Raw genomic sequence first — 13,642 nt, forward strand, 5'->3', positions numbered from 1 at the left:
CCAAGGTAGAGGAGTGATATAGCTCCGAGGAAGACACTGGAGAGTATAGAATTGGGCCGTGCTGCCAGAATGCTGGAGACCTGGACCAACACAAGACTCAAAAAGAAAAGACTAGAGCTTTCATGAGAATGGATAAAGAGAAGTACGTCATAGAAATCGCTGAAGATGTTCGAGGGCCATTTTGATGCAAATAATATCAGGCCTGATTACCGAGCCCTGAAAAAAAAATCCTTTCCAAATATGTGATCCAGAAGAGCATAACCTGAACAGCTGATGGCTAATTAGTGTCAGGTGTGGATGGATGTAGCCCCTTTGTAGGGTACTTTGAGTTCTTAATAATGGATGACTCTCCAAGTGAGGAGCTTTGCCTCGATGGTGTTCAGATACCTATTCCTGATCAACCGTTAGACAAATCTCCGTCCTTTCTAGGAGAGGTCAAAGAAGCTGTGAGTAAAGTGAAAGTTGGAAATACAGCTAGCGTCTGCATCATCAGTGCAGAGTTGTTAAAAACTGAAGGTGAGGAAATGATCCACGGGTTGCATGCAGTGCTGTCTGTTGTCTGACAGTCTAATATTATTCCCACAGACTGGAAAAAGGGTCAGGTCGTCTCTATCTGGAAAGGGAAAGGGAACCGGCAGAGCTGCAACAAGTATCGTGGCAATACATTTTTTAGTGTGCCATGTAAGGGGTTTGCCTCTCTATTGTTGACACGGGTCTGTTCATACCTGCTAAAGTTTCAGAGATCTGAAGAGTCTGGCTTCATGACAAGTAAGTCAACAACTTATCGGATCCTAGCGCATCGTATTCTTGTGGAGCGCCGACGTGAGTCTTAACAGGAGTTTCTACCAGCTTCTGTTGATCTGAAGAAGACATTTGACTCGGTGAATTGTTGTGTGTTCTGGAATCTTTTGCAGATCCATAGAATTCCTGCAAGGATTATCGACTTGATATGTGGCTTATATTCTGGGACAGTATTTTATGTAAAGTAGGGATGGGGCGTGTCTAGATTCTTTCCTATTAATTCAGGAGTGAGGCAAGGGTGTGTCCTCACCAGAACCCTTTTCAACACCTGCATGGACAAGTTATTGGAAATATCTGTCGATCAATTTCGTTGCGGAACATCTATTGGCAACACCAAGGTCACTGACTTTGTGTTCGCCTATGGTACTGTCCTTCTTGCGAATTCGTTGGAGGTCCTGGTGGCAGCCCTCGAGTCATTGCACTGGCTGTCGGAACCACATGGATTTGAGGTTTCCTGGACCAAAACCAAGGTCCAGCAGTTTAGGGGCTTACTGGATGATACAGTTTAAACTGTTCATGCACGTGGCGAGGACATTAAGGTCTTTGAACACTTTACATGCTTTGATAATGTAGTGCATAACAGTGGTAGATTATGTCAGGAAGTACTTTGAAGGATTGGAATTGTCCATGGTGTTATGGAATGTCTCAAACAAAGTATATTTCTTTGTCGTTATTTATGCATGAGGACTAAGATTCGAATCTTCAAGTCACTTGTGCTCCCTGTCTTGCTGTACGACTGTGAGACATGGACATTGAATGATGACTTGAAGAGGTGTCTCGATATCTTTGGTACTAAGTGCTTTCGGAAAACCATGGAGTATTGCTGGAATGACTTAGTATCCATGGTGAAAAAGGAATCCGGAGAGGTAGTGGGAAAAGTACACGTGACTTTTACTGCCGTCTTGTTAACCAACAAGTATAGGACAATTATTCACATCTAGTATATTACAATTTAAAAAATATTTTTATTTCTTGGCAAACATAACATCGGTTTTGGGTCCCTTATTGTTCATTATGTATATAAACGACTTAGACGATGGGTTAAATAGTGATGTTAGTAAGTTTGCGGACGACACTAAAATAGGACGCCTAATTAGGTCAGGAGAAGACGCCCAGATTCTGCAGGATGATCTTAATAAACTGTTAACATGGTCGGTGAAATGGCAAATGAACTTCAATATCTCTAAATGTAGCGTGTTAAACGTAGGGCTACACAACCCCGAAAATAGATACAACTTAGATGACACGTTTTTAGAAAAATCTGAGTGCGAGAGGGACTTGGGAGTTCTGGTGAGTCCGGACCTTAAAACCAGGAAGCAGTGCATTAGCGCCAGAAATAAAGCAAACAGCGCATTAGGCTTCATTGCTAGGACGGTAACAAATAGAAGTGCAGAGGTAATTATTAAACTCTATCTAGCGATAGTTAGACCCATCCTTGACTATGCGGTACAGTTTTGGTCCCCGTCCTACAAAATGGACATAAATTCACTAGAATCAGTACAGAGAAGAATGACCAAAATGATACAAGGACTCGGAAATTTGCCTTACGAAGAGAGGCTTAGGCACCTAAACTTACACTCTCTGGAAAGACGCAGAGTGCGGGGTGATCTAATAGAAGTGTTCAAGTGGATCAAAGGCTATAACAAGGGTGATGCAAACAAGGTCATCATAATAAAACAACAGGGCAGGACTCGCAGTAATGGTTATAAACTGGACAAATTTAGATTTAAGAAGGAAATAGGCAAGAATTGGTTTACAAATAGGGTGGTCGATGAATGGAATAAACTTAGTAACCACGTAGTAAGCGCTGAAACTATCAGTTGTTTTAAAAAACGATTAGACAACTTTATGGATGGGGACGACAGGTGGTGATGGATACGGAGCTGCCTAGTGTAGGCCTTATGGTCTTTTGTAGTCTCCTTTATTTCTTATGTTCTTATGTTCTTAATATGTACAAACCTTGATGGAGATTAACATTTATTCCCTTACTAGATTTGATAAAAATGCATTCAATTTTTTTTCTGTCTGGGGTATTTGCTGGATGTTATTGTGGCAAAGTAGCATACAGCTGATACTTTAGGGTCTATATGTGGCGCCCCTACGGACCAGAGCCACGCATAATTTTGTCTGTGATAGAGGAGATCTCTGTTCGTAGAGAAATAATGACACTTTTATTATATTGCGCTTGTCCCTCCGTTATTCTGTCCCCCATCCCTTGTTATTGTCCTGTACCATTTATCTGAATATACATTTGCTTTTTTCGTCCAACCCTGTGGTGGGGGAAAAAGAGTGCCACCACCAAGTTTTCTCACTTGAGACGTATGAGGAGACAAACAATAGGACGGGGATAGGACTAGGAATCCTGCTACCTATAGCCCCAAAGGGGACATTCCTTAAAAAAGTTAAGGCATAAGCGGGTCTAGGAGTTTCACAACCAGTACCCTAAGGTTTGGGTCTTTTAATATGTGTGGATGTGGTACAGATGAGAGTAAAAGGGAAGAGATAGGCAGTATGCTTGTGAGAAAAAATGATGGATGTGTTGGCTTTGAGTAAAATTAAGTTGAAAGGAAGGGGTGAGTGTGAGTTTGGGAGTGTAGTTGGAAGGTTGTCAGGAGTGAAGAGAGGACGAGAAAGAGATTGGGTGGCTATACTAGTAACTGAAGAGATAAGCAAGCGTGTAGTGGAGTGAGAGGAGGTTTCTTCAAGGTTAATATGGATGAAGGGGAAGCTGGGAAACGAGATGTGGGTCATTGTAAGTGCATATGGGCCTGGCATTGAGAAGAGTGGAAAGGAAAGGGAGGATTTTTGGATAGATTTAAATGAGTACACAGAGGGATTAGGGAGAAATGTCAACGCAGTTGTATTGGGAGACCTTAGTGCTAGGGTAGGAAATGAACCAATGGACGGAGTGATTGGGAAGTGTGGAGTTCCAGAAAAAAATCGCAGTGGAGAGTTGATGGTGGAGATGTGTATCGAAAGAGAGTTGATGATAGCAAATACAGTGTTTTGGAAGAAAGCCAAGTGTAAGTATACATGGGAGAGGGTGGTGGATGGAAGGGTGGTATATAGAGCATTAATGGACTATGTAATGGTAACCAGGAGTATAGTAGGAAGAGTCAAGTATTTACATGTTCTAGGGGGAGAGATTGGGGGAATATCATAATTTTTTGGTAGAAGGTAAGTTGAGAGTGGAAGACAGATGGAGCAAGAGGAAAAGGGCACAAGATAGGGAGGTACTTAGAGTGAACTGCTTAAATGAGAAAGAAAAGGAGAAGGAGTATAAGAAGAAGCTGAGAGAGGAGTGGGAGGGAATGAAGGATAGAGTAGAACTAGGTGTGGAGGAGGAATGGGGATGGTTCAAAGAGGAAGTCATAAGTGTGCAAAGATGGTGTGTGGAGTAAGGAGGATAGGAGAAAATAGGAAGGGTAGTGAATGGTGGGATGAAGAAGAAAAGAAGGGTGTAGAAGAGAAGAAGCGAGCTATCATAGATTGGTTACAAATTAGGATAAGGGAATCATATGAGAGGTAAAAAGTAAAGAGAAGAGAAGTAAAGTATAAGATAAAGGAGGCAAAGAGGAGAGCAGATGTGAAAAGTATGACAGAAAAATTTTAAAGTAACAAAAAATTAGAAAGAAATTAAGAGAGGAAGAGGAGGCGAATCAAATAGAGAAGAAAGGGTAAAAAGTGCAGATGGAGAGATGATAACGGAAGAGAAGGCAATGAGAGGAAGGTGGGCAGAGTATTTTAGGGAATTGCTCAATGTGAAGGAGGATAGGGAGGAAAAGGTAGCTGCAGTGGGAAGCGCAATGAAAATGACAGTGATGAATGAGGAAAATGGAGGAGAAATAATGATCAAGTGAAGACAGCTGTTAAGGTGACGAGAGCAAGTAAGGTTGGATGGATGTCATGCAGAAAGTCTGATAAAGGAGGCACAATGATGGTGGACTGGCTGGTGAGGCTATCTAATGTTTGTTTAAGAGTGGGTAGAGTGCTGGAAGACTGGAGGAGTGCCTGTATAGTTCCACTTTACAAGGGAAAGGGGGACAAGTGTGAGTGTAGTGGTATCAGCTTGTTAAGTGTAGTTGGAAAGGCTTATGGGAGGGTCTTGACTGAAAATATTAGGAGAGGATCAGAGGGAGTAATTGGTGAGGAACAGTGTAGGTTTAGGACAGGAAGTGGTTGCAAAAAATCAGATTTTTATAGTAAGTAAAGTATATGAGAAAGTTATAGGAAAAATTAAGGATATGTTTTGGGTTTTTATGGATCTGGAAAAGGCTTATGACAGAGTAGACAGGAAGGCACTGTGGGAGGTATTGCAGATGTATGGGATAGGAAGAAAGCTGGTAAGAGCAGTCAAGAGTCTTTACGAGAGTAGTAGAGATTATGTTAGGATTAGAAATGGAGAGATTGAGTGGTTTGAGGTAAATTTGAGACATCGTCTAGGATGTGTTAACTTGTCCTAGTTGTTCAATTTATACATGGATGGGGTGGTGCGAGAGGTAAATGCAAGGGTAGGGAGTCAGGGATTGAAGATGGTTAAGGGAAATGGAGAAAAGTGGGAGCTAAGTCAGTTGTTGTTTACTGACGACACTGCGCTTGTGGCAGGATTAGAGGAGGGATTGAGGAAGTTAGTGACAGAGTTTGGGAAGGTGTGTGAAAGAAGGAAGTTGAAGATAAATGTGGATGAGATGTACAATGGGAAAAAGTGACAACAGACTGGAAGTGAATATTAAGGGAGAGAGACTGGAGGAAGTGGATATTTTTAGATACTTGGGTGCGAATGTGGTAGGAAAGGGAAGAGTGGAGGTGGAGATAGAATATAGATTGAGAGAAGCGAGTAAATGCCTTGGTGGATTAAAAAGTGTAATAAGAAATAGACATTTGGAAATGGGTGCTAAGAGGAGATTGTTTGAAATAGTGATTGTGCTGATAGCACTGTATGAGGCAGAAACATGAAACATAAAGGAGGAAGAGTGAAGAAATTTTAATGTATTTGATGAAATGTCTGAGAAGTATGATAGGGATTACTAGGCTGGATATATTTAGAAATGAGGAGGTGAGGAGAAGAACAGGGGTGGAAAGGAAGTTGGGAGATAGGGTTGATGAAAGAGTATTAGTATGGTTTGGACACATTGGAAGAATTGGTGAAGAAAGACTAGTAAAAGAGGTGTGGAAGGCAGGTGTGGAAGGAGTGAACATGCGGGGTCGACCTAGAATGAGATGGATGGATGGGGTAAAGGAGGCATAGGGAAAGAGGAGAATGTCTGTTGAGGAAGGACGGGGGAGGACAGCAATTATGGGTGAATGGAGAATGGTTGTGTATGGACGATGCTGTGATGCATGAGGTGGAGCGGGTGGGGGATGGGGTTGAGGGAGTATACATGATTTATAAAATGACGCAGCCCGAAGAGATTTCTCTCCGTCTTCTCCTTTTCTGTAAGAGACGACGGAGAGGTGCGGGATCGCCGATTTAATGAAGCGGCCTTGCTGTGGATGTGTTCTGTCTTACGGAACTGCTTCTGACCCAGGGCAGTGGACAAGATATAGCGATGACCCATCATCCAGGAGGTGCTAAGGTAAGAGGCAGGAAAGAAGGTAGCGGGGAATGGAGTATGTAGGGGATGAAATGAGTGGGAGTGGTTTCTATGCTTTTTTTTTTTTTTTGCTTCCTCCCTTGCAAGGGGGAAAAAACCTTTGGTATATATATGTATGTATTGTTTTATGTGCTTAAAATTGGTTTACCTCTCTAACGTACTTTTTGTGTTGATTAATTCGTGTTTTGAATTTTTTAACAGTTTGACCAACATAAAACTGATCACATGATTTACAACGTGTTTTGTATACACACCCTTTATCTCTATTGACGGAAATATTTATGAGTAATTGTTTTACATTGTTTTTATATCTAAAAACTATATTAATGTTAAAAATATGTAATAAATTTGGGATGCTCTTTACGTTCTCTTGGTACGGTAGAACTAACATGTTATTCTTATTAAAAGTTTGAAATTACCTGAGGTTGTAATTTTTTTTTTTTTTTTTTTTTACAAAATTATAAGCTGTGTCAAGAACATGTGTAGTGTATCGGAGGTTAGTGCTAATATCGTAAATACATCTTATTTCATCATCGATGAACTCTGGGGTGCAAATGCGTAAAGCCCTCAGGAACATCGAAGAAAAACAGATTGTTTTACGCCATAAGAGTGTGGGGAATAATAGTGTATATATGGACAAACATTGGTTGGTTTGCGATATACACTAAACTTCAACTCCACCGTGAACTTAATAGAACTGACCAGATTGCTAATTTAGATAGAAAAAAAAATCACTTACATTAACTTGAATTGGTCAAAAACATATGATGTCATCTTTGTGCCACAGCCATATGATGTTGGAAGTAATGACTTTACTTGATATTCTAGTTTCAAAAAATTCCATTTGAGTGTGTGTGTGTGTGTGTGTGTGTGTGTGTGTGTGTGTGTGTGTGTGTGTGTGTGTGTGTGTGTGTGAGTGTGTGTGTGTGTGTGTGTGTGTGTGTGTGTGTGTGTGTGTGTGTGTGTGTGTGTGTGTGTGTGTGTGTGTGTGTGTGTGTGTGTGTGTGTGTGTGTGTGTGTGTGTGTGTGTGTGTGTGTGTGTGTGTGTGTGTGTGTGTGTGTGTGTGTGTGTGTGTGTGATTCGCCTTGGTCTTTGGATCACGTGTTGGACTCGTGATCGACAGCTATTTCCCTCCCGGAAGAGAGCTCATAGCGCGTATGACCGATCTATGGGTAATGCTATGACCTTACACGCACACACACACCCAACTCCCCGTCCACGAGAGTTGGAGTAACGACTCGAAGCGCAGCGATACTGAAATAATTTCAGCCCTGGGCAGGATTCGAACCAGGTACCACCGGTACCGCCATACTGACAATCTGGGACTCTACCAACCGCGCCACCGAGTCAGTGAGTGTGTGTGTGCGTGCGTGTGCGTGTGTGTGTGTGTGTGTGTGTGTGTGTGTGTGTGTGTGTGTGTGTGTGTGTGTGTGTGTGTGTGTGTGTGTGTGTGTGTGTGTGTGTGTGTGTGTGTGTGTGTGTGTGCGTGTGTGTATGTATATATGTGTGTGTGTTGAAATATTCCTTTGATTAAAAAGCTCTGCGTTTAGGAATCGAACTTGAGGCTGATTGGCACTGGACCAAAATGGTTCGAGGATGCTAGCAATTACAACACGAAGGGATGTGCAATATATTACTATCCTCATTATTATCACTATTCAATTGAAAATGCACCACCATTTGAAAAGGTAGTCTTCAACAACATCGCCGGACAATAATTTCTGTCAGGGAAAATTGTGTCTAAATTACCTTATCGTAGTGAAAGGTTGAATCAAAATAACCTTGACAAATTAATGAAGATGGCTCCCAAAGTGACTAGAATCCTATGGAATTAACCGTAGAAATTTGAGATGTGTTACATAATAGCGGATGAGTTAAAATTTAAAGAAGAAGAAACTTTGACCAATGCTGAGCTCGTGCAAGTCGACCAGCAGAAGCGATGCAACGAGGGGATGGGGTGAGGTGTTGGTGGTGGTAGAGCGTAGTGAGGGTTAATGGGGGATGGGGAGGGTGTGAAAGGCTGGAGGATTTTTTATGACTTCCTAAAAGCCTTCGAGGTAATCGCAACAAGTCGGAAAAGAGTGCAGGGAAGGGGCAACACAGAAAATGGGTAGGAGGTTGAAGACGTCATAGAAAACGGATTTGAAAATAAAAGAAAACAGGAAAAGCGGGACAACAAAATGATCTGGATGCGGAGGCGATGAAGGTAATATAATTAGTAACGAGGATGAAATGCTTTCCAAGGCAGGAAGATGTAAAGAAACCCTTAAGGAGGATCAATTGAGGTTTCAGGAAACTCGTTTTACATTTATGTGGTGATAATCAAATGAGAAATTGACTTAACAGATGTAAGGATGTTTAAAGTGTGGAGGAAGAATATAATTACGACCTCACGCATTGGTCGCTAAGCTTAGACCAAATCTGCCACACTTTTGTTCTATGTGAACAGCTAGACAGAGTGAGAATCAGTCACAAGTTATCTTTGTGATTTATCTAAAATTATTGTGTAAGCACAATTACAGTAATGGCATCATGTAGCCAGTCATGACATAATCCTTCCCCTCTCCCAGATAACATTGAGCCAAAAGCAATGGTAGTTGCGTGTTTGCCTTTGTTGGTTAATGTGTTTAAAATGAATAGAAATTATTTTATTCCACTGAAGTATGGACGACCTTTACTGGTTGAATCTCTGTTCACTTTGGTCCAGTCTCAAATAAATCAAATAATCTGATGATTCGAAAGAAAGAAAATCTGTTCATTTTCACATGATACTGGAGTGGGTATACTTGTAATACACATATATAAGTATTACGTTCCTGTATTTTCATTATAATTTTTCCCACGTGACTGAGCTAAATTCGATCAGCAACAGGTAAACGCTTTCAGCAGTAAATTCACTAAGATTCTTATGTGGTGTTCATAGGCAACCAGGTCACACAAATGAAAGACAGTAGGTGGACAACAAAAACGTGTTAGATGAAGCTTGCTCCCTCTGCCAGCAAAAATCTTTAGCCGGGAGAGTAATACGATGGAATCGAATATAGGAATGTATAACCTGGAAAAAGGTAAAGGGCATGCGGCAGCGGAGAGCAGTAAGAGAAATGGTGTTGCACGAAGAGTGGACGCAGGGGAAGGAGAGGATAAGGGTGAAAGGGACAGACAGAAGCACGCAAATTTAGGGAAACAGAAAGAGTGAGAATAAGAGATATAGAAAGGAAGAGAAAACGAGAGGGAGAGCAAAAGGGAGAGGGAGAAAACAGAGAAGGAAGGAAGATGGAGAGGGAAGGAAGAAAAGAAAGGAGAAAGAAGGTGGAAAACGAGATTAAGAGATTGGAGGAGAGGAAAGAGATAACGAGAGAAATGTAGTGAGAGAATGAAGTAAAAAAAAAATGGAAAGAAATGAACGGGAAGGAGGAAAGGGAAAAGCAGAGGGAGAGAAAGGAGAGAAACAGAGGAAGAAGAAAGAAAAATGGAGGGAGGGAGATAAGGGAAGTATAGAATAAGGAGAAAAATGAAGGAAGGGAGGTAAGGAGAAAGAGAAAGAGGAAATAGAGAAGGAAAAGAGTGAGAGAAAGAGAGAAATAAAGGAATATAGGGAGGGAAGGAAGGAAGGAAGGAAGGAAGGAAGGAAGAAAGGAAGTAGACGAGAAAATAGAAAGTATTTGTATATTTTGTCGTCTATGACCAGCGCTCTCATCCTTTACAACATGTGGCTAAAGAAGAGGACTTAAAGATGTGGCATAGGAAGTACTTAGAGAGGGTTGTTATAAGGAGAGATAAAAGAAGTGATACGTTATTGATAAGATAGAGATAAGTGATAGGATAGTGATAAGTTAGAGGAAATTAGTCTCCAGTCATAAAGAATGCTGCGTGACTCTGGTCAAGAGGAGTGTGAGTGATAAGTTAGAGGAAATTAGTCTCCAATCATAAAGAATTCTACGTGACTCTGGTCAGTAAGAGTACCACTAACGTCTGTAGATGTACTGAATGCATACAATTTTGGCAGTTAATACTCCATACCCCGAGAGAATGGAAAGGAGGGAGAGAGAAAAGGAAAAAGAAAAAGAATAGACGGGACATAGTGATTGTAGGATACAGACAGATTACCATGAATATATGTATATATATATATATATATATATATATATATATATATATATATATATATATGTATATATATAATATATATCTATATATATATATATATACATATAATTTTTTCTGTATTCTATCGAGAATCAGGAAAGAGGTGGAGCAAATTCTAAAACGAGCCAGCCTTTTTTTTCGTGTGAAGAATCTCCAATCATTAAAAAAAGAATGTTGCGTTTCTTTGGTTTATGGAGATGCCGAAAAGTCCCTAAAAGGTTTATTCTATAGGAATTATATAATCATTAACCATACGAGGGATAAGAGTAGAGGGTAACAAAAAGACTGGGAGGAAGGACTAGAAAGCATAAAAAAAGGTGTCTGTGTCAATGGTCTGGTTATGATGTTTTGCGTAATGATCTTTAATAGTCCCAGCAGGACGGGACTATTAAAGTTCATTACGCAAAACATCATAACCAGACCATAGACAGAGACACCCTGATTAAAGTGTACCAAAGTCATCAGACACAATGAGGACCCTAGAAGGGTAAAGATTTTAGAGGCTTTTCATATTAGAGATAATGTACTTACAATAAACATCCAATCCTATATAACCTCCAGTATTTCCCTCTAAAACGACTCGCTCTTAAAAAGACGTTACACCGAGGTCCCTTCCTCCCCATCCCCTTCCCTCCTCCCACCCCCTCTGCGACCATCAGGCAGAAAAATTGTCAGCTGAAGAGCTCCAAAGGTCAGATACATTAGTAGAGGTTCAGGTATAAATCCTTTCTCTTTCACCTACCAATTGTACTTCTCTCATAGATATAAGTGACACCACTCGTGTATATCTTATTATTCTATACAGTTGCTATACCTTCTCATTTTGTTATTTACATGTTTATCTTCTTGTCAAAATTATATCAATATTTTTCAACATTACAATATTATGCAAATCCTAAAAATATTTTTTAAAGAAGAGAGCTTGATTTAATAAACGGAGTACTATGGAAATCATGTTCGTACTCACCTCCCAACAAGAAAAGTCTTGATCAGAAAAAAAAGAGAAGTTGAATCATTGTCAACATGCTGTCACATTTAAATGTATATATATATAAATATATATATATAAATGTATATATATATATGTGTATATATATACATATATATATATACATATATATATATACATGAATATATATATGCATATATATATATATGTATGTATATATATATATATATGTATATATATACGTATGTATACATGTATATATATATGTATATATAAATATATATACATATATGCATATACTGTATATATATATATATATGCATATATATATATATATGTATATATATACGTATGTATACATGTATATATATATATATATGTGTATATATAAATATATATACATATATGCATATACTGTATATATATATGTATATATGTTTATATACATATATGCATATATATACATATATATATTATATATATATGTATATATATACATACATATATATGTATATATATATATATATATATATATATATATATATGTGTGTGTGTGTGTGTGTGTATATATAAATATATATATATGCATATATACTGTATACACATATAAATGCATATATATATATATATATGTATATATATACTTATATATATATATATACATATATATATATATATATATATATAGACATAAATTACAAAGGATTAAAAAGGCGGAGCATGCCGACAGGAGACCTTTTGATCCATATTTAGGTCGGATGCGAAAAAATCATAATAATGAAATAATAAATAAAAACTATAGTAATATAAATAACAAATAAAATACATAAATAAATGCATAGCTATAGTTAAATAATAAAAAAATAGGTAAATAGTAAATAATAATAAATTGACATATAACTAATAATAAATGAGAATCAGACAGACAAATGATAACAAAACAAAAACAAATAATATAAGAGAAATTATAATCATTACAGCATCTTACTTAGGTATCTATCTAAATGATTCTTAAAGATTCGAACTGAACTACATTGCACTACTTGTACAGGAAGTTTATATATATATATACATATACATATACATATACATATATATATATATACATATACATATACATATATATGTATATATATACATATTCATATAATATGAATATATATGCGTATATATATGTATATATGAACATATATATATATATGCAAAGAAATCACAAAACACACGTGATAAAATATTTTTGCAGAAACCACCGGGAAATTGAAAAAACAGATACCGAACGTTTTCGTCTATTTAGACATTTTCAAAGGTACAAAAAAGCAATACAGAAAGAAACAATAAATACATAAGAAGACAAGGATACTCGGAGAGGTCCTATGTTACATTTTATCACACACAATTTTGTCAATAATAACTTGTTCTATTGGGTCTTGCACATATAAGTTGTCAAAATGGTTAGTGTCTCTTCTTAGTCCTCTTGTTGGGACAATTTCCCACTCTCATATCAAAGATAATGTTGACTTAACCGAAAAGCTGCTTGGACATAATATCACATTTGATTTTAAGTTGGTTAGTTTCGATATTAAAAGTTTATTCACCCGAGTCCCGGTTTTAGATTTGTTAGGATTTCTAGAAAAAGAATTAAAGAAACATGACTTTACACTCCCTGCTCATACTATTATTAGTTTAATCAAATTATGTGTAATAGACTCTAAGTTTGAATTTAATGGAAACTTTTATACTCAAACATTTGGTATGGCCATGGGGAACTGTCTGTCTCCAATTCTTAGCAATTTGTATATGGAGTTTTTTGAAAGAGAGTTATTACCAAACATTCTTCCAATTAATGCAGTTTGGTACAGGTATGTTGACGACATATTATGCATTTGGCCTAATGATCAATATTTGGATACTTTTTTGTCAGATTTAAATAATTTGGTGCATTCCATTAAATTCACAGTAGAGGTTGAAGAAAATAATATGTTACCATTTTTAGATGTAAATATTTACCGATGTGGAAGATACTTTAAATTTGACGTTTACAGGAAGCCGACCAATGTCCTCTCGTACATTCATTTTTACTCGTATCACAGTCAAAAATCCAAGCTGTCAGTTTTTTCTTCAATGTTCCTGAGAGCTTATAGAATTTGTTCC

The 13,642-nt window shown here is 38.0% G+C and overlaps 1 protein-coding gene across 1 annotated transcript; it reads left to right on the forward strand.

Annotated features, from left to right (window-relative positions):
* The first annotated feature begins 338 nt into the window (after positions 1 to 338).
* LOC143021167 (uncharacterized) lies at positions 339 to 1,310 on the forward strand. Its single transcript, XM_076178458.1, has 3 exons — positions 339 to 516; positions 586 to 822; positions 1,027 to 1,310. The coding sequence occupies exons 1-3, from the start codon at positions 339 to 341 to the stop codon at positions 1,308 to 1,310; spliced, it is 699 nt and encodes a 232-aa protein (XP_076034573.1).
* The last annotated feature ends 12,332 nt before the right edge of the window (positions 1,311 to 13,642 follow it).

This window comes from Oratosquilla oratoria, chromosome 41 (assembly GCF_046742065.1).
Source record: "Oratosquilla oratoria isolate Oo_2021 chromosome 41, ASM4674206v1, whole genome shotgun sequence".
NCBI lineage: Eukaryota > Metazoa > Arthropoda > Malacostraca > Stomatopoda > Squillidae > Oratosquilla > Oratosquilla oratoria.